General features: G+C 43.6%; 1 protein-coding gene and 1 long non-coding RNA gene across 17 annotated transcripts in view; one reads left to right on the forward strand and one right to left on the reverse strand.

Annotated features, from left to right (window-relative positions):
• The window catches only part of NFIB (nuclear factor I B), a 221,980-nt gene extending 211,508 nt beyond the window's left edge, over nucleotides 1-10,472 (reverse strand). For 2 of the 16 annotated variants that reach the window (XM_036434077.2, XM_036434079.2), the window contains exons 1-2: nucleotides 9,804-10,467; nucleotides 3,098-3,629 (exon numbers count right to left, since the gene is read on the reverse strand). In XM_036434077.2, the coding sequence (XP_036289970.1) occupies nucleotides 3,098-3,629; nucleotides 9,804-9,833 (562 nt within the window). In that variant the 5' untranslated portion in view covers nucleotides 9,834-10,467. Of the gene's footprint in view, nucleotides 1-940; nucleotides 2,081-3,097; nucleotides 3,630-9,803 lie in introns of those variants that run through there. The other 14 variants (XM_036434078.2, XM_036434083.2, XM_036434082.2 and 11 more) reach the window with 11 other exon arrangements.
• A 3,193-nt stretch (nucleotides 10,473-13,665) lies between these two features.
• LOC118716580 lies at nucleotides 13,666-15,781 on the forward strand. Its single transcript, XR_004987202.2, has 2 exons — nucleotides 13,666-13,998; nucleotides 15,194-15,781. It is a non-coding gene; the product is annotated as an uncharacterized LOC118716580 (long non-coding RNA).
• Nucleotides 15,782-26,133: the final 10,352 nt, after the last annotated feature.

Genomic DNA, 26,133 nt, shown 5'->3' on the forward strand with positions numbered 1-26,133 from the left:
GCTGAATAACAAAGAGGTTGAGCTTTAAAGGAAATACTGCCTTGCGGCCATGTGATGCAAAAGTCTAATGAACTATATATCAGAAATGATTTCGAGATGCATAAATTTCCCCCGAAACCATATCAGATGCAGATGTAGCACTATAGCTTATGTCAAAGCTATAGTAACTCTTTCCACATTTTAAAAAAAAAAAAAAGATGAGGCTTCTGGGCATGAAAAAAAAAAAAAGTGTGTGTGTGTGGGTTGAACCAAAAGAGAAAGAGGGAAAAGGAAAAGCATAGGAAGTTGGTCCACAATGGGAACTTTATTAAATGTTGGTCTTTATTTCCTCCTGCAGAAGAGATGCAGTTTATGATCTTATATAAATAACCAAGAGGACTATTGACATCTCTAGATCTGGAAATTGTCAATATATTGTAACATCACTCCGCACTGCAATGCGGATGCCAACTAACAAATCACAGGCATCCTGAGCTAAACAAAGAGGGGCTGATGCCAATCCTGGTGCCAGTGGCAACCATCTTTGGCATTCTCCCTGTTCCCTCTCATGTTTTCCTCCCAGTCGTTTGGAAGTGAGGCAAGAAAGAAAAAAAAAAGGGGGGGAGGTGGTGGAGAAGGTAATTTTTGTTGCTCATTCTATGGCAAACATCACATTTTTCTTTTCTGGTTTTTCTTTCATGTTTTTCTTTGTACTTCTTTACCTGATTTATAAAACAGACGTAAGTGGGTTTTCTTGTACTTAGAGGAGGAATAAAAGGTCACTGTGGGAAACGGGCAGTCCTCACCGACTACAGACTTATCTTTTAAGATGCCTTCATTAATCAACTGCAAAACGACATCCTTAACCTATATTTGCCACAAAAAAAAAAAAAAAAAAAAAAAAAAAAGTTTTGATAAAGGGAAAACACAAAAGCATCCTGATGTGATTTTTTTTTTCCCCCCAAAGAAAAAGCCCACAGATGTTAAGAAGAGATGATGTACTGGCAGGTAGGAAAGGATACAAATTAGATGCACAGGCTAAAATAATGGAAGGTTTTTATGATGGAGCAAAATCAATGCTGGGTCTGAAAATATGTTGGACACTGCAATGCGGATGTCCAAGAGTTGCTTCAAACTTTATGATTCTCGTGACTGATGGTGCAATGCAGAAAACATTTTATGCGTGTTTCTTTTCTTTCCTCAATCTATCTTCACAAATCTAAGGGATATGTTCTTTATTGTCAGTTCATCAATCCAGAGATTTGGCTGCCTGCCCCGGGAGTGGATGTACATACGTACACACCTCACGTACTAGCCTTCAAGCAAGTTAAAATGTGAGCAGCAGTCAAATGCTTGCAAACCTTCCCCGCACTGCACTAGAAAGTTGCATGACCCACTTTTTAAAAACTTGACTTCTAGCCTTGACTTTCATAACACAGTTACAACGTATGTACAGTCAACCCAGCACATATACACAACCCACCTTACAATGTCACCTCCTAGACGGCTGCCAATCAAATGAAGTAGTCATGTGCTAATGAGCTTTAATTTTAGGACACATAAAGTGAAAATACATATTTTCCCCAAACCATCATTACTTGGACTTTAATTCCTAAATATATAGAAATAATAAATGTAATATTTCCTTTTTTTAAAAAAAAAAGCAGTATTTCCCAATATGTGATGTCCAGCACTATTATTTAAATCAAACTAAAAAAAAAAAAAAAAAAAAGTTAAATGACATTTAAGTGTATCTCTAAAATTGTATCAAGGAAAGATAAAGACAAAAAGCACACGGTAAGTTACTTAGATTTGAGTCAAAGAGTAATTCTGATGGTTTATCTTCTGGATGATAATGAAGTTCATACCACTATATTAAATCCCGCATTTATTTGACAAACATCAGATAACTGTCTGCCACCTGACGATCTATTTTCCCTACCTCCAGGCCAAGTTAGGAAATAATTCACCATGTGTAGCAGATCAAACTTCAGTCCACTTTTGGTATGCTGTTTTTCAAAACAATGTTTTACTATGGACTGTTGCTATTACCAGGACATCTATATCCTGACACAATGATTTGAAGAAAAGAAAGTCTCACCTACTTAAGGAAAATATGTGAGAAAAAAAATAAAAATAGTAAGGAAACATATTTCATCGACTCAAAAAACACTCAGCAAAAATATCACCTATTTTTGAATTATTGAGGCAATATTTATATCACTCTCTTTATCAAGTAATATTTTTTTAAAAAAATAGGTATGGTATGTGATTTCTGCATTCTTTTTTAGATTTATTTTAAACCAGTGTAACTGGTCCACTTCCTTTTTTTTTTTGTTCTAGCAGAAGAGCTGCAACTTTTCTCCCCTGCAAGTTTTATGAATTTACATTTAAGTAAACTAACAGTTTGAAGTGTTCCAAAGTCACCCTGGAAAAATACGATAACAAATTATTTAAGCAACAACCGTCTACTTAGTCCACCGAGAATATCATACAATCAAAAGCAGGTATTAATAGAAACACTTAAATTAAGTAAGTCTAGGTCTGCGTAAAACATACTCTCTGGCATTGGCTATCTGAGCATTTCGTAGTAAGAAGCGTTAATTCTATTTTCAGTGCAATAGCACTAGAATCATGAACCAGGTTCACCTCCCGCATTAGTTATGAGGCTAGTACTAAGACTATTAAAGCGCGGTTCGACTATTCATAAATAACGTTACATTTTTTCACATGGAGAAAAGATGGTGCAAGGAAGGTAGCCTGAGACCAAAACGGTTAAGTTGTCATAAACCATTTTTTTTTTTCCACACTATTCTGTGTCTTTGAAAAAGATAGATGCTTTCAAAGACATTTGCAAACGAATCTCTTTGCGGTCTCTCTTTAAATGCCCACGCCTACCCAGGTAGGAACGCGCCGTGTCTATTTCCAAGGGCTTGCACACGGCAGCGGACACCTGAGCATGCATGCCACTCCACCCAGAGCACCCAGAGGGGGCGAGGAGGGAGACCTAAGGGGCCTCCAGGACCGTTAACCCCGAGCCCAGACATCCCGGACTCGGGACGCGTGGGCAATGTTTGCATGTGTGCGGTGCGAGAAGAAAAGAACAATCGGTTCCTACCTTGCTCCTGCACGTAGTATGCCAAAAACAAATCAAGCTCCTTAACTGACACTGTGATATGATGTGGCTGGACACAAAGTGCTGGGTTTGTGCAATGAGGGGATTTCATGAGCCGCTCTCCATCGGTACTTTCCAAAGGGATGCCTTTGAACAGGATCACCATGACTAGATCCAGACGCCAGACTTTGTCTGCCTGCCGCAGGCAGTCGATCCTCCTAATCTTACCCTTCTGGTCGGGGTTGGATAAGACACAGCACGGGTGCTTCTTGCCAGTCACGGTGAGCACAAAGTCCTCCCGGTACTCCTGGCGAATATCTTTGCGCAGTTTGGCCAGGAGCCTGGATGCCCACTTCTGCTTGATCTCGGGCTTTTCGCTGAGGAGCTCATCTTTGACGGCTCTCTCTTCGTCCTTGGACATCCGCTTCTCGTGCTTTTTAAAGTACTTGCGTTTCCGAGCCTGCAGGTTGAACCACGTATAGGCGATTGCACGGACGTGTGGAAGGAGGGCCTCGATGAACGGGTGAAATTCATCCTGCGGGAGGCGACAAAAAAAAGAAAGAAAATAGACACGGTCAGGTTAGCTTTAAAAGGCTCACATGAAATAAAATAACAAAGTGAAATAAAATAAGACCAGGATGCGTTCCCCACTCAGCACAAAAAGTTATGCATTTAAAATAATAATAATAATAATAATAGTATTCTTTCCTTATTGAAAATGACCAAAACAGTAGAACAATTAGAAAATCAAGCCATGCCAAGCTGCCCCCTTTTCCACCAAAATGCACAGGTGGATGCTCCCTCCCAAAAAAAATAAAATAAGGTTTACGTTTGTATTTCCACTCTGGCCCCATCCCCCTCGTTCCCACCAGGCAGCCTGCATTCTTTCGAACGTAAGCAACCAAGGTGCTTGGCACACGATTCAATATTTAAATATTGGCTTGACCAACTAACACATGACGCAGTACCATTTTACAAAGAACACAGTGAGGTGCCTTTTCTTTTTTAAAAAATTGGAGCAGAGCTGTTCAGAAGGCAGGAGCCGTGCCACAGTTCATTTCTCCCCTCTGTGGCACAGAAACACAAAGCATATAGATGCTCAGTGCAATGCCACATAGTTCCCGCGTTTGGAGCATGCTCTCAGCAAGAGGCTGCTGGTGGCACAAAGAGCATGCGCCATTAAACTTGATCCATTTTCTTATCAAACGTCCAACATTCCAACACTGAAACAGCACCATTCCAAGAGCAGTAACTAGAGAAACCGGTATACAGTGAGGGAAAGTGGGCAAAGGACGCCAGCCCGGGCATCCGTGTCCCAAACAGAGGTTTCCATACTTTGAGCAAAATGCATTCACGCCCTCCATCACCAGGAGCCCTCACCACACACACACACACACACACACACACACACACACACACACACTCCCCTGCTCTCTCACAGACACGCAGACACCCTCTTGCATTTTTTTTTTTTTTTAAAGAAAAGTTTGTAAAGTTGAGAACGCAAACGGCACGCATGTTCTCCCGGCAGCTTTCTCTATGGAATCCGAAGCCCCACGGCCCCAGTTAGTTTGTTAACTGATCACATGAGTTACAGCAATTATTCTAAGCGCCTTTAAAAAAAAAAAAAATCAGTCCGAGGTGAACAATGAAAAATGGCAACTTGGCACCAACTTTACATTCTTTGTGTCTCTGCATGTCGTGGCAGGGTGACACCGGGATTGCATGGCTGGTCACTCGCTGCTTTTGTGGAATCAATATGATTCACTGGCTACGCTCATGGGCTCTCGGGCAGGACTGTGGGTGCCCCTAGCATGTGCTTGTGAGTCTGTGCGAGTACAGAGCGTGTAAGTAGCCTATCCTCTGCATTAAGTGGTGTGTGTGTGTTTTGTTTTGTTTTTTACCTTAGGCTCCTGCACATTTTTTTTTTCCTGCCTGCTTCCATCTAAGCCTTTTTCAAGGAAGGGAAGCACAAGGCGTGGCAGATAATCTCTACCTACAAATATTTCAGGTTGCTTTCCAAAGCAATCCGTGTTTCCTTATTTCCTGCCGACGACGGTAAAACCTGTCTCGTGAGCTCGGAAAAAGCCCTGAAACTCGTGTGCATGCAAACTGCACGCGTGCAATAGGCTAAGATGCAAAGCAAGTAAGAACTCCCACCGCAGCCACTGTTCTGGTCACGTTAACTGTATTGTCACTCCAGCCGGCCAGGAAATAACTTTCTCTACCTGGTCATCTCCCCAGTTAGGATGTATGCACTAGGGACGGTCACCCCGGACTCTGTGGAATAAATTCTGTTTCACCAGCAGACTGATGAATTCCATTAGGTCAAGACGATAAAAAGTACAACTAATGGCACCCTAACAAAGAAGGTGTCCCCCAAACACCATGTAGTTAGGAATCCATTTTTTTTTTTTTTATGATGAGACGCAAAGTTTCAATGCTAAAGACTGCGGCGTGTTAGCCGTCTGCGGTTCCGAAAAGGAAGGGGTGCGTGTCCCATCCAATCAAGAATGCGGTCATCAAGTGTTTTAACATATTGCCATAAAAACGCTCCTACGACAGGATACGTATAAATCAAAACGTTATAACACCGCAGAATACAGATGATTATATCACAGCATGAGGCATAACCAAATGCCATGGAGGAAATCATTAAACCGATCAGTAGTTTCCAGCAGAGATTTGAACAATTCAGTCACTATGCGAGCACATTAAACTAGGCCATGGAAAGAGTTAAACCACAATCTGTTCTTTGTGTGGGAAGGCAGCCCTGCTCGCAGCCACCACAGCCCATGATAAGACCTCCCTCCCTATCTCCCTACACTTTCTGATGCCATGCTTTCGGCTTTCACTGCAGCTACAAAAAGTTTGTTGATCCCCCTTCGGAACACATGCAGAAGGAAACCCTTGCTCAAGGAAACATGGACTCAAACATGCTCTGGGAATTCACTTCCTATACAGAACCTAACTTTTAAACTATGATTTATTGATACGACGAAGCAACGTACATCCGAACACTCATAAAGGAAAAACTTGAGAATGCAGAGAGTACATGGAGGGCAGCTTTGTGTCACTCCTTTTACCCTTGCCAGGCTTTTGAAAATGCAGGCTTATTTTAACAGATAGTAAGCAATGCGGGAACTCTTAAGTACCTGCATCCTTAAGGACTATGTTCAGTGACATTTCCTTTTTCTTATGAAGACATCAAACGTATTTTTTATTATATTTGTTTGCATTTCAAATCATCTAGCATGGAACGCATCTCAAAATTTTAATAAATTGTTTTAAACAATCACACTGCAAGTTGAGGGTTGAATTTGGAATGTCTCAGTAAGTGCACACAAAAACAATGTTTTATGAAGTTGCCTTGAGTTTGTCACCAAGTCATGTTTTAAAACATTTTTTTTACTATTGTTAAATAAAAGTAGCAAACTTTCGCAGTCCACAAAGTTGCCCTAATATATTATGAGGATTCCATTCAAGTGAAGTACTTACTGATAAAATATGTCCACAAAAAATGATGCTAAGTAGAGGTTTGCAATGTCACATTATATTTCTGTATTAATGTGCCTAAAATGTCATCTTCTAAATATGGTTGTTTTATAATACTAAGTTGCAACATACTTTTCATAATTTTGGGTGGCATAAATATGAAGCACAGCAACTGTCTTCATTAAAAAGAAGTGATTTAGGTATTCAAATGTCCTAATTAATAGATTATCACAATAACACTTTAAACAACTATGAAAATTATTTTTTAAAGCAAGGCATCAAAGTGATCTAAGACCTAACGGCTCTATATTATCACCTTGCTCTTTCAGAATTTTTATTAAACTACAACTGAGATTCAGTAATGCTCTTTGAAAACTTCTTTTAGTTTAACTACATTGATAAAATAAATAACAAGTTACAAGTTTGAAATATAAAAGCAAACAGCCCTAATTCCACTAAAAACATTGATTTTTCTTCACAGCCACAATGGTTTCCACAGAAAGAATGGAACATGAGACCAATATAGTTGGTAATGAATAAATACTAGATGTTCTTGGAGTATTGCTATTTAACAATAAACCATTTAAAAATGTAACTAAAGAACTTGAAAGACAATGAAAAAACATCAATTCAAACATGCCAATGAAAGTTATATTATTAAGGATTTTACAGTAATTTTAGAAAAAACAAATACTAACTTGTATATAATGGTTTCTAATTGTCCTTTTATATCTGATTCACAGTGATGTATAAATACTGATTTATAAATACTGATTTATATTGATTCACTGGTACTTTTGCATAACATTCTGCCACATATCAACTTTAACTGTAGCTCTTTTTGAATTAAAAATCTTTCTAAAAATCTCGACATTTTAACAATTGAAACTTTATAAAGTTTTCAACCAATTAAGAATATTTCTCTATTTTGTATTTTAAAATCCAAAAGAAGTGTTTTGCTACAGTTGCAAGACTCTTCCAGTACAAAACGAAATTATTGATCTGATGTTAAATCAACATAATTAAGGTGCCCTCACTTTTGCAACACCTTACATTACCTATAAAGCCACATAGGAAGTATTAGCTAAGTGAGAATTCTAAAGCTAAAATTCCTTCTCTTGCATAGACTTTAAATCCCAAAATAGTTTTAATACATCAACATAGATTTACATTATTAAACAGTAGGTAATATTAGTCACCATGAATTAGTGTTGGTAAGTATGTTTTCTTGACTACTAATGTGATAGCTGAATGATGATGCGGTATATGCTTCGAACAGTCCATATGTCTAGATGCTGCAATTTTATTTTTAACTTGCACAAATTAGTGAGTTTTTAATACATGTTTAGAGGAAACAAAAAAAAATGCAATGTATGTGAATCACTAGCAATGTTTCTAAAAAGCCAATTCTGGAAACATAAATTAAAATAGAAAAGCAATCCTGTACAGGTGAGAATAAGGGAGTCAGTACTTTGCAAGTGTAAAGCTTATCTCAATTTGTTGCATTTGAATATTGCTTCAATAATGTAAAATTAATATCAAATGGACATAGTTTACTAGAAAGAGAAAAAATGATGATGGGTGATATGAAACACCACTTTTACAACTAAAGGAAATTCGTTTTACCTGAAACAGTTCAATCATCGTATTTACTGGTCATTATTCTTAGCTTTTAAAGGACAAATAGCTCAGCAACTCATTTTTTCCAGTTTTGTTAAATTAAAGTGCACGTTTACTTGCTGAAATAGCCATATCTAAGTTAATCATAGTCAGATGCCAAACAAAATATAAACAATAAAAAATGTGTCAGCCAAAAAGCTACAGGACTGTATCCAATCACTGAATAAGCCTTATCATTGTTTTCATCTTCATTCACAATTTATGAATGCCTCAGTTCTTTTGAATCACAATGGCTTCTAATTGTCATACAATTGAAATCTTAACCATTTGTCGCTTATAAAAATGCACCATCATGATATTGGAATATTTTTAAATTGCAACACACCTGAGAGGAGGTGACACTTGTTTAACTGTCTAGTCTTTATGCCAATGTCAAAGAAATGACCCATCATGCTACATCCTCCTAAAGGCTAAAGTAAACTGTCCCACACCTCCAGAGGGTTAAAATGCTGCCTCAAATAACAACTCTGGGCTAAGATACTTAGTTAGTTCCTCAGTTGGTTAGTTAGTTGGGGCAGCGATGAAAAACCACCTCCCAGGTACGTAGGCTCAGTCTGGTCACTTTTCCTCAACTGACCGTCTGCTTTAAAATTATACAAACCCTGTCCTTTCCAAAAGTATAAAGCCAGGGTTTTATTCCATAACATTGTTCCTAAAGCCTTGGGATTTTTTTTAATTACTTTACTTTTTCCACCATTACATTCTGCCTTAGGAGCTACGCCAAATGAAGATCGTCAAATGAACAGGTCTCCACACACACACACACACACAAAAAAGAAGAACGTGTTCTCTAAGTCCTTCCTCTTCACCAGGACCAGCTAACTGGTGTTCAGGTAGAGACTACCTCTGTGGTGTGGTCCCTGTGAACCGCAAAGTGCAGATCAAGAAGGGACCAGAGTGTGAGATCCCCAAATTAAGCAAAGGAATGGATCCCCCGGACCACAACCTCCTCCGCCTGGCTTTCGTCGGTCGCCGGGCCACAGCCTGCAGCCAAGTCCAAAGGCGCCCACGAGGACTCCCGCTAAAGTTCCCTCGTCCAAGTTCAAGAGTAGTTGGTCAGGGCTGACTCCCCCCAAATGCCCCTCTGAAGCCGAGCTTGCCTCAGTGCGCAAGAGCCAGAACCAGAGGGGCGGCGGGCACCTCGAGCAGAGGCTCCGCTCCGCAGCCCGCACCCAGGGGCCCGCGCGGGGACCGGCTCTCTCTCCTGTGGGCCCGGGCCCTGCCCACCCCGGCGGCGGCCTCGCCCTGGCAGCCCGCGGGCGCCCGCTGCTCCCCGTGCCCGCAGCGCCGGGCTGAGCGTGCGGAGCCGCGGGCTGGAGAGAGGCCGCGCCGGCTCCCACGCCGCCCGGTCCCATCCCATCGCAACTCCCGGCCACTTTTTCGAGGGATGGGGGTAGCGGAGGTTCACTATTAAAAAAAAAAAATACTTAACTAAAAAAGCCTCGAACTGTCTGCAGAGGAGAGCCCCACAACAAAAACAAAAGGCAATTTCGGGCTAGAGAGAACCCCCAAAAGAGCGATCAAAGACGCGTACCTGAGTGAGACAGATGGGAGAATACATCATGACTTCGCCTTAAAAAAATAAAACAAACACACGCGCTTTCCAGGAGATGCCCAAGAAAAATCTTCGAGAAGCCAGAATTTCATCTATTCATGTTCCAGTCCTCGGAGTCCCTCGGTGCGCGATCAAATCAGCTGGATCAAATCCGCTGGATCACCGCAACTTCACGACCAACCCAGGTCCTCCTTCAACAGCCACAAGATTCAAGTTCACTGGCGGCGCGCTGGATTTCCCGGCGTGAAATCCAATCTGCACTTGGAGACCTCGCAGTCCGAGCGCGCCCGCCGGCCCTGCTCTCTCCGGAGCCGCCGCCGCCTCCGCCGCCGCCGCCGGTGTGGGTCGCTTTCCGCCCGGGTTTGGGGATTTGCTTTCTGTGTTGCAGTTGCAGTTATTGTTGTTGTTGTTGTTGTTGTTGGGAGCTGGGAGGTGCGCGGAGGATCGGCGGTGCGGGTCGGATTGGGGTAGTGGTTGGTGAAGTGCTTTTTTTAAAAAAAGGCGGGGTGGGGGGCGCAGGAAAGAGGGCGGGAGCAAGAGCGAGCGCAGAGAATGTGTCACCGCGCTGGGAAAGTTCAAGGTTACAGCCCGGAGGAGCGCTGCCGCCGCAGGGTCCCCGGGTGGCGGTGATCTCGGGCGAAACTTTGCCGCCGCCGCGAGCCGCAGACCATGTGTGTGCGGAGAGGGAGCGCGGCGAGTGCGCGCGGGTGGCGGGGCCGCGCGGGAGAGGCCGGTGAGGGCGGGGTGGGTGGGGGGGTGGAGGGGGGAGAAGGGAGAGGCCGGGGTGAGGGAGGGGACGGGAGCACAGGTCTCCCGGGTGGAGGAAGAGGCTCCTGAGCACGGTCCCCGGCTGCAGCCGCCGCCGATCGCGCCGCCCGGCCGCCCACCGCGCCCCGCGCCTGACCCGCCGCGGGAGGAGGCTGCCGCCGCCGCTGCCGCCCGGAGCCCAAGGGGATCGGAGCGAGCTCCCGAAAAAATCCCCAACGATAAATCCCGCTCTCCCGCTCAGCTCGCGGCTCCAAACTCCTCTCTCTTCTGCACTGGGCTCTATCTCTCCCCCCGCCCCCTCCTTCTCCTCCCCTCTCTCTCGCTTTCTCTCCTTGCAAAACTTGGAAGTTGAAAAATTCACCGGTTCCACCCTCTGGACCCCGCTCGCGAGCTCTCTCCAAATCAGACTTAAGGATTGTTTTATTATTTAATTACACAATCATCGCTTTACTCCTCCTCCTCCTTCTGCAAGCGCGCATTCCTTCTGCACCAGCCTCTCCGCACCCCCGCCCCCCACTTTCCTCCTCCTCCTCCTCCTCCCTCCCTCCCTCCCTCCCTTCCTCCCTCCCTTCTCTTTTCTCTCTCTCTCTTCTATTTCTCTTTCTCTCTCTCTCTCTCTCTCTCTCTCTCTCTCTCTCTCTCTCTCTCTCTCATTTTTAAAGGTTTCATAGCAGTGCAACAAAAAGCATAGTTATTGGGGGGGGGGGGGCGGTTGTGTTTGTGTTTTTTATTGTGTTGTTGTTTTTCCAAAATAGATCTTTCCGCCCTTTTGGTAAGTCCCGCACCCTCCCCACAACCACACACACACACACACACACACACACACACACACACACACACCACGCGACCGCCTCCCTGGAGGAGAGATTGCGGTGCTGGTTGCGGACTCTTTAAGCGGCGGGGACATGAAGTGGGAGAAGCCCTGCGCCGGCCTGGGCCCGGGAAGGGGAAGGGAACGAATGGAAAATTCCCTCACACCCCGCCGCCCGGGGGCTCGGGCTGGGGCGCCGGCTCTCACACCCCGGCGGGCGGGCGGGCGCGGTCCGGCTCCCCCGCCGGCGGAGGGAGGAGGAGGGGGAGGAGGGGGAGGCGGGGACCGAGCGAACTTGGGCTAAGTAGTTGGGGCGCCGCCGGCGCGCAAAGAGGCGGGGTCCGCCGGGGTCTCCCCTCGGGGGCCCGAGCCCCAGGGCTGCTGGGGAGAAGCTGCGCCCTCCCCGGGATGCCCCCGCGCACGTGGCCCAGCTCGGAGAGGGAGGACTGGACCGAGCCGCCGCCAATGCCTGCTCCCTCCACCTCCCCCTTCTCCTCCCCCTCCTCCCCATCCCGCGGCCGCTCGGCTCCCTTTCTCCTGCAGCTCCGCTGGCTCCCTCCCAATCCCCCCTCCAGGGCCCGGGGCGCCGGCGGAGAGCGGCTCCCTCCCGCCGGGCGCGGGCTGGGCGGGGCCCGGCGCGCTCGGGCTGCGGGGCGGGCGGCGCGGGCTGCGGGAGCCGCTGCTGCCCCGCAGAGGCGGCCTCGCCCGCCCGGCTCCGGCGCCCGGGCCCCGCCCCCACCGGGCAGCCGGCGGCGGCTGCCCCCGAGTGAATGAACTTGATTTTGGGTCTTTGGAGGGCGCAGGTTTTTGCTTTTGCACCCTTTCTCCCCGCGGCACACACACACACCCTGGCACGCTCGCAGACGCACGCACACCGGCCCCCAAATTCCCCCCAAATTTCCGCAAAAAGAGGTGGAAGCCAAGGCTGTCTGTCCAGACAATGGAGAGGAAAAGTGAGCGCGGAGAACTCCGCGGCTACCTCGCTCCAGGCTGCCGCCGAATGGGGCTCCCCTACCCCAACCCCAGGAGGGAGAGACCCCCTACTTCCAACTGTGCCTTTGGGGGTGCTTCTAGGCTCTCTCCCCGGATCCCCTGTTTCTCTTACCCTCTTCTCCCTCCCTCTGGATTGTTTTTTTGTGTGTGTGTGTTTTTTTGGTTTTGTTTTTTTTTTTTTTTTTCCTCAACTTTCTCCTCGCCCGGTCTCACCCGCTTCTGCCCAGGGTCCTCTCCGTCCCCACCCCCAATCCACCCCCTCCTCTCCCCTGCGCGGACCTGCAGGAACCAGTGACTTTTCCTTCCCCAAGTGGGAGTTATCCACATCAAGCATTTCACCAGGACACATCAAGAAAAAGTAGGCAGGTTCAAGTCAACCATGAAATGGTCACTTTTTAACCCCGTCCTGTCCTCATTAGGGAAATGCTCAAACACAGTCCGTTTTCAAAGGGCGCTCCTAATGAGGCGAGCCTGCCAAGTCTACCAGCTGCAGCCCCCGTAAACCCGGAGCCAGAGAAGAAAGGGCTGGGGGGGGGGGGAGCGGGGAGGAGGCCGGGGAGAGGGGGCGGCGGATCTGGGAAGGCAGGTAAAGTCGGGGAAATTTCGAGAACTAACCCCGAGTTAACCCTTTAGGGCACAGCCCTCCTGCTCCCTCCCCGAGGCAAATCCTCCAAGTCAGCTTTCTAAAGGACGTTCATTTCCTTTGTGTGGGCCTCTTCTTCTTCTTCTTCTTCTTCTTCTTCTTCTTCTTCTTCTTCTTCTTCTTCTTCTTCTTTTTTGAAAAGTCAGGGTAAAGTTGACAGTCTTTGCAGATCAAAGGGACGAGGTGACCGCGGGGGTTAATCCAAATAAATACTCATTTATCTCTCGGAAATGTTAGGCAATCTCGTTTTAAATGTTTTTTTTTAAATAAAAAAAAATCCCCCAAGCATCACTTTGTATTGTCCATGAGCACATTACACTCCATCCCTTTCTCACCGGCGGGGCGGGAGGGGCTGTGGGGGTGGAGCGGGCAGGGAAGCTCTCCTGATAATACCAGCTTTAACTACTAGAGTTTCCCTTTGAACAGATATTCAATTTAACCGGAGTTAATTTACCATAAAAGACATTCCCCGTGGCATAAATGCACTCATGTCCTTGAACACACCTCTTTGAATGCCTGGACTCTTACAAAAGCCATTATTTTTCGGGGTCTCTTTAAAAAAAAAATCAAGTGCCGTGTGTGTGTGTGTGTGTGTGTGTGTGTGTGTGTGTGTGTGTGTGTCTTTTCCTCCCTCCTTCCCTCCCTCCTCACCCACACCCCCAGTGAAATCCTGGCACCCAGAGAGCACTCCTTTCAGCCAGAGATCCAGCCAGCCGCTGTCCCCTGGCAAAAGAGGCCCAGTGCTGAGCCCTGGGCAAGTGTCTGCAGACATCGCTGCCCCTCCTCCTGATGAGTTTCCCTCACCAACAGAAACCATTTCCTTTTGTCACCAAAACTAGGTTGCATCCAAAAGTTTCTCACAGGCTTAAAAAGGGGAAAATGGACAACGGTTACCCAGAAGAGAGCCCACAAAAGCTGCAGCCACACACGAGGGGTAAAAGGAGCAGCCACAGACACAGGTAAGCCCCCAGAGAAGACAGCCTGGGGCCTCCCAGGCCTATCCCTTAGGGGATCCAATCTCTCCCAGGTGCTTCCATGTCTGTAGGGCACTTATGGGTAGATACAGTTTTGATGGGCACAGGGGATGCTTGAGTTGGGTTTTGATTTGTTTCCAAGAAAGAGGAAATGAGGAAGGAGTGATTTTGATGTGAGGAAAAGCCAGGAGGGAAGAGGAAGAATAGGCAAAAAGAGACATCCTGGAAGGGCTCACGGGGTTGGGTGCTCACATGTATATGGCTTTGACTGTCCTCTCATAGGCAGGATGGCTGACATCCGCCAAAAACACTGCTTCTGGGCCAGCCAATGCCAAGGTCACTGCAGGCCTTCCCAGGATGAACTCTAAGAGAGCCCTTTGGAAAAGAGGGGACTGGTGTGTTTGCCTGTGGGGGACATCTGGCTTCTCTCAGCACAACACTTGTCCTCCACTATCTTTGGTTTGAGAAATACCAATCCTTTAAATCCCCAGAAGAGGAGAGAAGAGGAAGTGAGAAAGTATTTACATGTTATCTACTTTTCTTCCCCCCCCCCCCCCCCAATATGTCTGTGCCCTGGTGTTAGGAGTGGTTGTAAAGTATCTCCGAAAAGCTTCTGATACTGTAAAAATGGGTCAGCTCCTTCTGAGGCTTTGGTACTTACCTCTCCTAAGTTCTTTCTTCTCTCTCCCCCACACTGAAAGGGCTTAGAGACAGGCCAGTTCCGTTCACCTCATATGCTGCTGGCTTGAAGAGCTAGAAAGTGAAAGGTTCCTGCAGCAACAGGAAAATCTGATATTTCAGAATTCCTAAAGATTTCCTCCGTGGATCATCTATTACCTGCAACCTTATATGGGGGAAAAAAAGTTTCTTTTCTGACAGGTAGTTTATTGATTTGGAGAAGGAATGCCTGGGCTGCAGGTGACTGGGTTTTTCAAAACTCAGTATAATTGCAAAAAATGGAGCAATGTTTACCCCACTGGAGCCTTACGCTGACCTCCAGAGAGGGACTTGACATCTCAAGTATCTCCTAATATTGATTTTCTGTTAACCTTCTCCTTTCTAAGGAAACTCAGAGACAGGTTGCAAATCCTAGGCAGTTTAGGGAAAAGTTTCTTAGAGCTTAACAAAGCTGTCATCTTCAGTACACCGGATGACTTTTTTTTTTTTTTTTTTTTTTTAGCTCTTGCCTGTGATTTGAGGGGAGGCTCAACAATTCCACACACCCTGGCTTCATTGCCAATATCAATATTTTAAAACTAAATACAAAAGAGACAGATGACCTCCTGACCCCAGGAAATAGGCCTGCAAAACTGCAAGTACCCACTACACCATGCCCAGGAACCTCTCCTTCTTCCAAATGAACCACACACAAAAAAAGCATGTGTAGCTTGGAAAACACAATTTTATACCCACAAGCAGGAACACCAAAAATCCTCTCAAAAAACACATATATAAACAACCAACAAGTACTGACATTGCCTTTACTTGATGGGAATTGCAAAAGCATGCCCAGCTCCTTCAGCCTTTAAACTGCTACTATCAAATTAGGATAGCAATTTTTCCCTGCTGGAAAATTCACAACCAGTTACCTCCCCACCTCAGCCCCACCCCACCGCCAGGGCCTTGCCTTTCACTGAAATGCATAAATAGCCATAGACTTCTTTTTCCCTCCTCTGGGGGCTGTTTGGTGTCCCCTGAGAACAAAACTAAATGAGAAAAAATGACGCTGTTAATAATGTCATTGCTGAAATGCCTGTACTCAGTTGTTGTTGTTTTTAAAAAAAAAAAAAAGTGTCCCACCAAGTGTGCCTACATTTCAGGCATACATACAAGCTAAGACTGAATCTGAGCACCGACTGGGCCCTATTCCTCCATGAAGGTTAGACAGTTTCCACTTTTCCACAGAGACGAGGCCAGCTCATCAGCAGAGATTCCCAACTGCTGAAGGCATCTGCTCCCAGGGTTACAAAGTCAGCAGTCAGTGGCCCTATAACTTTTGCATGATTTATTTTAGACTTTGAAAACTACGGTAATAAGGGCCTTGTTTCACTCACAATAGTTCAAAAGTTACACGCTCTCTCACACAACAACCTCTGCTCTGCTGATACTGCACTGTAGTTATTGTCCTTTTTCAAAAGAGCTGAACGGTAAAGTAAAACTTACTGTCATTTTATTTCGCGTGTAAATTGACTTTAGCTACCCAGATACTCATGCCTCTGTGACATGAAAACAGGTCAGCTTTAAAGAGATGTTCAGAATGTTTTAACCAAGATGGCCAAGCAGCCATATTCTGTATTAGGTATAGAAAGTTCACTGCAAATCAACTCAAACTTTCTGCATCCCTTTCTCTAATTCTTCCCTTCAAAATTGCCATTCTACTTGAAAATCAAAACAATGAATAACAACATAATTGTGCATTTTAACTTTCAAATTAAAATTTAGTAAACACTTGCATAATTACAAAGAGAAAAGACAAAAAAAAATGAGCCCATACACATTTTTTTAGAGAGAACGGTATCCCTGAAATGAGTCTGAAAGATTGTAACACAAGTTAATAAATATCAGAGCAATAAAATTGTCCAACTGTGTGATGTCACAAACTCCAAAAGCGAAGTTACAGATGTTTGTGACATCACATTCGCTCATAATTATGCTGCTGCTCCATCTGACCATGTTAAAATGACATGGATGCCTATGTTTGCTAAAGAATAAAAAGAAATTTATTTTTGGACATCAAACAATGAAACTGTCACCATTTATTGTACGAAACACATAGCTAATCAATTTCCTATTAAAACAGCTTTCAACAATACTTAGCTTTTTTTAAATTCATCGGAGCCAGTAAAAACCTTTTCCCAGTGCACAAGAATGCAGTCCCAACCACGAAGGATAATTACCCTTCTAAATACTTTTATTGCCCAAGCACTTTTCCTGTGCTCCCCATCAGTTAAGTAGGAATCTGCAGTATATTGTATCAGTGAGTTGGAGTGCTTGACCTTTGCCCACATATGATTTAATAGGGACTTTTCAGCGCCTGAGCTTTCTCCATCTCTCATGCCATTAAATGAAAACATCAAACCTCAAATGTAAAACTGGAAACCACAACGTTTTGTGTTTCACAACTCTTTGCAGTTTCTCTTTAGGCTGCTTAAAGGTCAGCTGCTGCCTCTCACAGGGCTCCCCCCCCACCCCACCCCTACGGCAAATGTGCTCCAAAGTCACACTTACTCTGATTTTGATTAAATCTTCAGCTCTCCAGTCAGATACACACATGCGCCCTGCTTATTTACACATGCATTCTTTTCTAACCACATGAGCATGCATGTATGACTTTCTGGGATTTATGCTACTTTAGGGCTGATTTAAATGTCTGTTTGCGTCTGGGTTCCAAAGTTAACTTTTTCCTGCCTGCTGGAAAGTTAAAATTACAAAGTAGGGTGCCGCAGGATCCGTTCAGAGAAAGTTAGAGTTAATCTTGTGTATTTTGGCGCCCTTTCCCTGCCAGCTACTGTATTGAGGGGGGGGGGGGGGGAACGGGACTTGGAGATCTAGTCTGTCCTATCTCAAGTTCAATGGCAGCTCTTCTAACCCAGGAGAAAATGGCCATGTTCACAGACCTCATAATAATTCCAATCACGCCACTTCGGCATCTTGTGTCAAAGTCGAAACTGGCTTCCCCACCCCCTTCAACCCAAAAGCTGCCAAGTCCTCACACACTCTGCATTCAACCACAACTTAATGGATGGGATATTGTGCATTAAAATGTGTCCAGACTTACTGCCGAAGAGAGGACAAGGGAGACACACACACACACACACACACACACACACACACACAGACCTAAGACTTAGCAGGGGGTGGGGGATGAAATCCTAGGGCAAAAACAGCAGGGCAGGGGGGGGGGGGTTACTAGGAGCAGGAAGAAATCTATCATAATCTTTTGTTTTTCTAAGTGGGGAGGGGGAAGGGAGGAAGAGGGATAACAATTCAATCCTGCTTTGCAATGAATATGGATTTTTAAAAACTCTATCGCACCAATCAGAGCTAAATAGTACTTTCCCCTCACTTAAAAATGCACATTTAAATGAAAATATACAAATAAAACTGTGCATATTCATCTTAAAATGAAGAAAAGAAGGCTGTGCAAAAAGAGAGAATGGGCTACAAGGTATAAATACAGTATCATCTGTACAGTAACTTTTTCCAAAATTGGGGGAGGGGAAAGTAGGAAGTTGAAAACAGGAAAAATGCTACATTTCAGTTTGGACTCATAAGAGTATCGATTGATTCCCTCCATAAAATGATGATACAGATACTAAAATAGCCAAAGCTAAAAAACTTTACCTATTTGCATTAGGTTTGAAAATCCAGTACTATGGCTCAGCCTGGAAAGCAGAATTAACATTTAGGTAAAACCATGTACAAAACATAAACAGGAAAAAATAATAATCTGTGTCTGAGATGGAAGAGGCTGCCAGGGGATGGACAAGACAAGTAAACAAACCCCATCATTTCAGAGTCACATACCATCGCACTGTATTGCATTAAACAGATCTTGAGTCTGTGACAGAGCCCTGGCCGCTGACTTCATGTGTCTCAGGTACGGTTTTGTGGATTTTCCCAAGGGTTGTTTTTGGTGTCGCTTTTTTGTGTGTAGTTAAAAACAACAACAACAAAAAGGCAATCCAGGAGTAGTCTTTTTTTGTCTGTTTGCTTTAATGACTGGTTCTGCAGTGCCACAATTCTTGACCCCAGAAGAAAAGGCGGTAAAAGTCAAATCTTAACACGCAGGCAAGTCCCTCCATCTGGATATCCAGTTTGCTTTCCTCTCCTTGGCTGCAGACTGTGTTTCTCCTGGTGGACCTGAAAGCCGTCCAGAATGTGTGTGTGCTTGTGCGTGTGCATATGTGTGTGCATGTGTGTGCATGCGTGTGTGTGCATGTGAGTGTGTGTGCGCGCGCGCGCGCGCGCTCGTGTGTGTGTGTGTGTGTGTGTGTGTGTGTGAGTGTGTGTGCGCGCGCGCGTGCCGCGGGGCTTATTGTTGTGTTGAGAAGGCCGCTCCCAGGGGCCGGGGCCGCCTCTCCACCCGCGCCCCGGGCGCAGGGCAGCGGCCACCGGCGCCCCCGGGGCCGGCTGCGCGCTCGCCTCCCGCCTCCGGATTGGCCCGCAGCGCGGGGAGCCCCGACCCGCCGCCGCCCGCGCCCGGCCGTGCTCAGCCCGCGCCGCCGCCCCAGCGCCTTCCCTTTCTCCTGCTCGCCGCCCCGCCCGCCCCGCCCGCCCCGCCGCCCCGCGCGGGAAGCGCGGCTCTCCGCTTCCGCCTGGCGGCGGGAAGGAGACCGAGGGGAGGAGCGGGGGCGGCGCGGCGCTGCATATGCATCAGGGCGCCGGCGGCGGGGGGAGCGGCCCGGGGGTGTGGCGGCCGGCGCGGCGGGGCCGGTCTTAGTGCCGCCGGGCAGGGCGGGGGCGCCCCCCGTGGTGCTGCGGGTCCGGGGGCTCCGGGACAGCAAAGAGGGGAGAGGGCAGCGGCGCCCCGCAGCCGCGCACGATTCCTTCCCTAAGGAGATCGCGACTGCAGGACCGGAGTGACCGCCCCGCTTCCCGCCACGTTGCTCGGCCAACTTCGCCTGCAAGGCCGCGTGCCTTTCCTTTCCGCGTGGAAGGGCTTCTCACATGTCTGCGAAACTACCCGAGAGAGAGCACGTCTTATTGCCATTTGTGTGCAGTCACGGGATCGTCAGTAATCTAAGAGGAAGGGAGGAGGAGAAGTAACCAGCTCCAAAGAGACAGACCACCTTTGCGTCCCCAGAAGTAAACACTCTAGGCGCGATTGGATAGTGAGTGAATAATGCTCATACATAAAGCAGGCTTGATGAGTATTTTTTTAAAGTTATACACATGGACTTTTCTGTTCAGTTTTCAAAGGATTTATTTTTTAAGCATCTGTATGTAGTGCGGTAAAATAATGCCTGTTGTCACTACGTTGTGATACAATTCTGATTTTAAATGGAAATATTAAAGGTTAAAAAATATATATAACAAGAGCCTTACATGTACTTAGTACTAACCCACATGGGGTTTGGAAAAAAATATTTTATTACAGAAATCCTGTTATGTAATTGCACAACAGAAAACAATAGCTTCAAATATCCTCTAAAAACCCTGTTCAATTATGTGATTACCAGTGGGACTGGAATAACTCCCAATGAATTGTTCTTATCACTCTACTGAATGTGCGCATGTCAGTATTTTAATCCCAATCGTGTTTACCGTAAAGCCCAAAAGAATTTAAACAACATTGTTCAGGGTCTTAGTTCCAACAATGCATAATTTAAAACAAAAAAGACATTTTTGGCCTTATAACAACAAGAAGAAAAAAAAGGTTTTTCTTCTCCTGCACATATATATACACGTTTTGCTGTATGTGAATAATATATCTATTTTCTGTGATAATAAATACAAAACTAAAACTGGGGTTGATCCAATTTGACCTTAGAAAATGGCAAGCTTAAAACTAGGTTATTAAAGTGAAGGTCTAGCAGATCCCAATTTCCCCTAAAAAAAAAAAAAAATAAACCCCAAAACACAAAAAACCCTAAAAGTATATATCAATATATAAGTATAGTTTTGGGAATGGAGATTAAGAATGGGGGTACACACATACACATGTATATGTATACATATATGTTTGCATGTATCTCCACACTCAGCTATAACTTCCAAAGGAAAATTAAATTTTAACATTTATCTTGTTCCAAGTTAGTTATTTTTAACCACTCAGCTAGTGTAACTATAATTCAATCTACCCAGGCAATCAATTCAAGTGGATAACAAACAGATCTGTTTCCATTACAGGATTTCCTAATAGTACTTTCATAGTTAAATAATCATATTTTAGCACTAAGAAAACAAAAATAAAATATTAAAACTTAAAAATATTATTTAGGTTGGGGAAGAGAGTGCTTAAATGGACAGTATTATCTAATTCTAACACTTCTTTAAGTATGCCTCCGAAAGTCTTCTCTCTTGTAATTATCTGAAGTCCACAGCAGAGTTACCAATTCTTCCCAACATCTAGACCATGCAAAGGAGGAATGAGAGTGCAGAGATATCCAGTTTTGTTTAGGAAAAATTCCAAACACAAAATGGGAAAAGCAATAGGAAAGGGGAAGGGAAAGGATTTTCTGTGCTTCTAAGGATGACAGATGAATCTAGATTTGGTGTCACCTGTCAGAGGATTCCTTGCTAAGCATATTATTTGGTAATACAATGTACCATTGCATGTTATGCTCAGCCTCTCACAGATTATCTTTTTTTTTATTTGCCTGTCATTTGTTTCTTTTGACATGTGAAGCTTACAAGAATATTTATTTCAATACAACCTCTCATCTCTCTTTCAAATATGTACATATGTCATAATTAAATGATATCCAAGGCTTATGAAATAAAGAGGATAATTTTCAATCATGTCTTGTAGAAACTGGTCTCACTAATTAGTGGTCACCCCAAAGGGTTGTTGCTCCTAAATCTTTTAATTGGCTAATGACCATGGTCTTCTAATCTACAGCATCACTTGATTTTCTGGTTTTCAAATTTTTCCTGAAAATAAAAATGTTGAAATTAGGAAGTGTTTTAAAGTAGATGCTTTTTCAAAATTAAAATTAGCTTAGTTAAAAGCCTTTCCTAGAATGTATTAATGTCCAATACTTTTGTAAAATAATCTTTTTAGAAATTATAACTAAGCATTCATTTGTTTAAAATAAGGACTAACATACTTAGGTATTTTGGCCCTCTGACACATCTAACTAAAGTAATTCCAGTAGAAAAGCTAATTTTTTATTTATTTTTATTTTTATTTTTATTTTATTTTTATTCTTTGCTTTCAGTTGCAGGCACAATTCATTCCTTAGAACTTACTAAAGATCCTCAAGTACATTGACAGTTTAGATTTTTCTGGTTCTTCTTAAAGCCAATTAACTGGTAATGCAGTTTCTGTATATTTTCCTCAAGTTAAGAATTTTTAAAAATGTACTAGCAACATCTGCATGTGTTTATCATTGAGAATAATCACTATATAATTATTTCTAAAAGGCATGCATTGTAGCAATGCTTTACGTCATAATTGAAGTAATTCCTCTACCCCATCTAAACCAGTAATTTTCAGTCATTACCCCAAAGGTGTTTATTTTATCTTATTTCTCTATTTCTCAAAAATACAGGAAGTATGTTTTATTTGTATTGTTTTTTATTAGAGTACACACTAATTTATTAGATTATTATATTTAGTCCACTGTTCCAGCTTTTGTGCAAAGTCAATGCATATAATAAAGACTTGATACTAAATAAAACATATACCATCTTTTAAAACAATTGGAAAACTATTTTTTAGAATTTAAAAAGTACGTAATGTATAAACCTGTCTAAACATTCCTATTTCATATTGCCTCTGGGAAATAGTATTAATTATTTCTTAATAATTTAAAAATATTTAGAGAGGCTTAAGTTGGAACATTTATCAAAGGCCAACTTTTGGCATTTTGTTGAAGTTCAAGAGATAAGAGGTGTCCCCGTACAGCTTTTATTGAGGAGAGGAGGATGCACAGTCTTTTGTGCAAGAGGAATACCACAGTGTAAAAAACAGCCTCTGGTGACTATTTTTGTTTCTCCTTGGTTATAGTAGTCTTGCGCTATAGTCCTGCTATATGCCTCTTCTTTAGATATTGATTGTAAAAACAAACACAGTGTCTTTCCCACCAAACAGTTGCTTATCATACAGAATTATATCTGTAGAAAACACGTCAAGAGATTACCAGATAGGCCCTTGCAATAGAATTGAAACTCCACACTACCCAGGCCAGGCGTTTTCTAGCCATTAAGAGTAGGGGTACAAAAATAAATGCGCACACACACACACACACACACACACACACAGTGTTCCTTCTTTCGCTCGCTGCGTGCTGCACCTGTGCACACACATATCTGATGACATCTGTTAATATAATAAATCTCAAGTGGTTTGTGGTGTCATCAAAAACCTGAGATGGTGGTATGGCTCACAGCTTTGCCAACCCCAGGCTTCGGTCTTGTTAAATTTCACAGGCTAAACAGAGACAGACTCAGACTCATTCTGTTCATGAACCAGAGGTTTTCAAGAGCAGGTTAAAGTGGTTTACCAAAAAAAAAAAAAAAAAAAAAAAAAAAAAAGAAGAAGTCTCTAGCAATGACTCAATGTGTGAAAAATCTTGGTCTCTGATGAATGGTGATAAATCAAAGGTATCTCTCAGCTTTGAAAAAATCATTTTTATCTTGATATGACTTCGTAATATGAAAGCTTGACCTTTCGTAGCCATAGTTATGTTTTTAAGACTCACTTTAAAAAAAATAAATTTAGGAGCATTTCAATCTTCATATCTTGCTTACTCATACTTTTATATAACTTTAGAATGTCAGCTATCAAAATGCCCACAAAAATAAAAACAAAAGAGTTAAATGAGTTTCAGCTATCATGATTAAGTTGAGCAAAGAGAAAGCAAATGTATTCTCAAAAATATTTTAGGCTATTTTATGCCATATGTAAGGTTTCTGAAACAACAGAATCACTAAGGTATTTTTTAAACCATTTTCGAAAACAAACAAACAAACAAACAAACAAACAAAAAAACCAGAAGCATCTGGCAAGCCTCAAATCAGTGAGGCAACAGGATGCAAAAAAAGCGCTAGACAGTCGACTGATCCTTCAATGAAATCCTGGCAAAGGATCATCTTGCCTTTTGCTCAGTGGGCCACTTTCAACAAGAACATGGATGGCCAGCCCACTGCATCCACATCTCCTTAGTGTCAAAGATTCTCTGGCCCAGCCAGTGTGGCTAGGTTGGCTGGCTGAGCACAGCCATACACCCAGAAGTGGCAGTTGGGTTTGTAGTCAGGGAGCATGCTGGAGGTGGCTGATCAATGTTTCTCTCTCACGGATATTTCTATCTCCCTCTCCCTTCCTCTCTCTGAAATCAATAAAAACATATTAAAAAAATAAAAAAGATTCCACTGGGCCGATTTAGAACATGATGACATCATTTCAAGTTGCCTACTACTAAAGAAGATCAATGAAGAGGTTGCCTTTATTCCTAAGAAAGCCTTCATACAGCTCAGGGAGTAGAGGAAGAAAGGGATCCTTGTACAAACACTATCGTGTGCTTAGCATGGGCCCTGTAGATGCTATAATGCAAGAATGGATAGATACATTTTTGAGGACTTCTGTGTTTTTGACACAAAGGCTTTCAATTCCTTTATGATCACATTCTCCTCTAAATATTTTTTTAAATATATTTCTTTTTTCTTTTTTTAAATATATATTTTACTGATTTTTCACAGAGAGGAAGGGAGAGGGATAGAGAGCCAGAAATGTCAATGAGAGAGAAACATCGATTAGTTGCCTCCTGCACACCCCTCACCAGGGATGTGCCTGAAATCAATGTACATGCTCTTGACCGGAATCAACCTGGGACCTTTCAGTTCACAGACCGGCACTCTATCCACTGAGCCAAACCAGTTTCAGCTTAAATATATTTCTTTATTGATTTCAGAGAGGAAGGGAGAAGGAGAGAGATAGAAACATCAATGGTGTGAGAGAATCATTGATAGGCTGCCTCCAGCACACCCCCTACTGGAGGTTGAGCCTGCAACCCAGGCATGTGCCGTTGGCCAGAACGAAACCGGAACCCTTCAGTCTGCAGGCTGACGCTCTATCCACTGAGCCATACCGGCTAGGGCTCCTCTAAATATTTTTAGACAAGCGTAAGTTTCCCATGGGGTATCTTGAAAGCCTTCAAGTAAACACACTAAATAACAACCTCTAGTTTTCTGCCCACTTTATGGGTAGCTGATGTGGGTTTGTAGAATAAAAACGGTACTGATAGACACCAAGGAAAAATGTAAGTAGGGACAATAAGTAAGGTGCCCTCCCCATCCTACTCCACCCTCTCAAACCAAAATAAAACCCTATGATATATCCAGAAGCCAAACTAACAAAGTTGGGAAACTTTTTATATTCTTCATGACATGGGAAGTATTTTTATAAACAACAGGGGGAACAGGGAGGAGCAATGCTAGGTGGGAAATTTTAGGCACACAGGGTTTACCCAGCCTGCAACTAGTACAGCCTTCTTTTAGTAACCTATTGTCTAAGAATGGGTGACAAACAAATACACAAGTCAGGGTATAAATATAAGTTTTCTCAAGAACATTCCTAATAGCACTATCTGTCTCATTTTCTCTTCATATCTGGCACCATCCTGAGCTGCCCTCTATTATTTCTTTTACCATTATATTAAAAAAATTTTATACAAAAGTAGAGACACTTTTTAAAAAATATTTTTACTGATTTTAAAGAGGAAGGGAGAGAAGAGATAGAAACATCAATGATGAGAGAGAATCTACCAAGCCAAACTGGCCAGGGCAAAAGTAGAGACACTTTAAATGAACAATTAACAAAATACAAACGTCCGCCTACAGTCCTATTACCTAAAATTTGCATATATGCCAATCCAGTTTGCATCTATGCACATATGCTATTTGCATAGTTACATTTTTTAAAAATATGTTTTTATTGATTTCAGAGACAAAGGGAGAGTGATAGAAACATCAATGATGAGAGAGAATCATTGATTTGGTTGCCTCTGGCATGCCCCCCACTGCAGATTGAGCCCACAACCCAGGCATGTGTCCTGACCAGAAATCGAAACCTGACCAACTGGCTCATAAGTCAATATTCAACCACTGAGCCATGCCGGCCTGGCTACATAAGTATATTTTGAGGTGGCTGCATCTGTTTTACCCTTTCATATTTTTCATGTTGGATTAACTGTCAACATATAAAATTTAGGATATCTTACTAAAAAATCGAGAAATCCTGCTTCTGTTAAAAAGTGGAGGAAGAGACACTTCTGAACAGGTGTTGTGTACAGGAGCAATCAGTTGGAGCAGAGTGGATGCGGCCCCTTTGGTCCCCACAGTTCACATCTGTCTCGGTTGCCCTAGACTTAGTACCATTTAGGTTATTGACTTGTTTCTTATACCCATGAGTTTATAACCCTTGACACATTCCAAATGCTCTTCTAATAGATCAAA

This window comes from Pipistrellus kuhlii, unplaced genomic scaffold, assembly GCF_014108245.1.
Source record: "Pipistrellus kuhlii isolate mPipKuh1 unplaced genomic scaffold, mPipKuh1.p scaffold_m20_p_12, whole genome shotgun sequence".
Taxonomy (NCBI): domain Eukaryota; kingdom Metazoa; phylum Chordata; class Mammalia; order Chiroptera; family Vespertilionidae; genus Pipistrellus; species Pipistrellus kuhlii.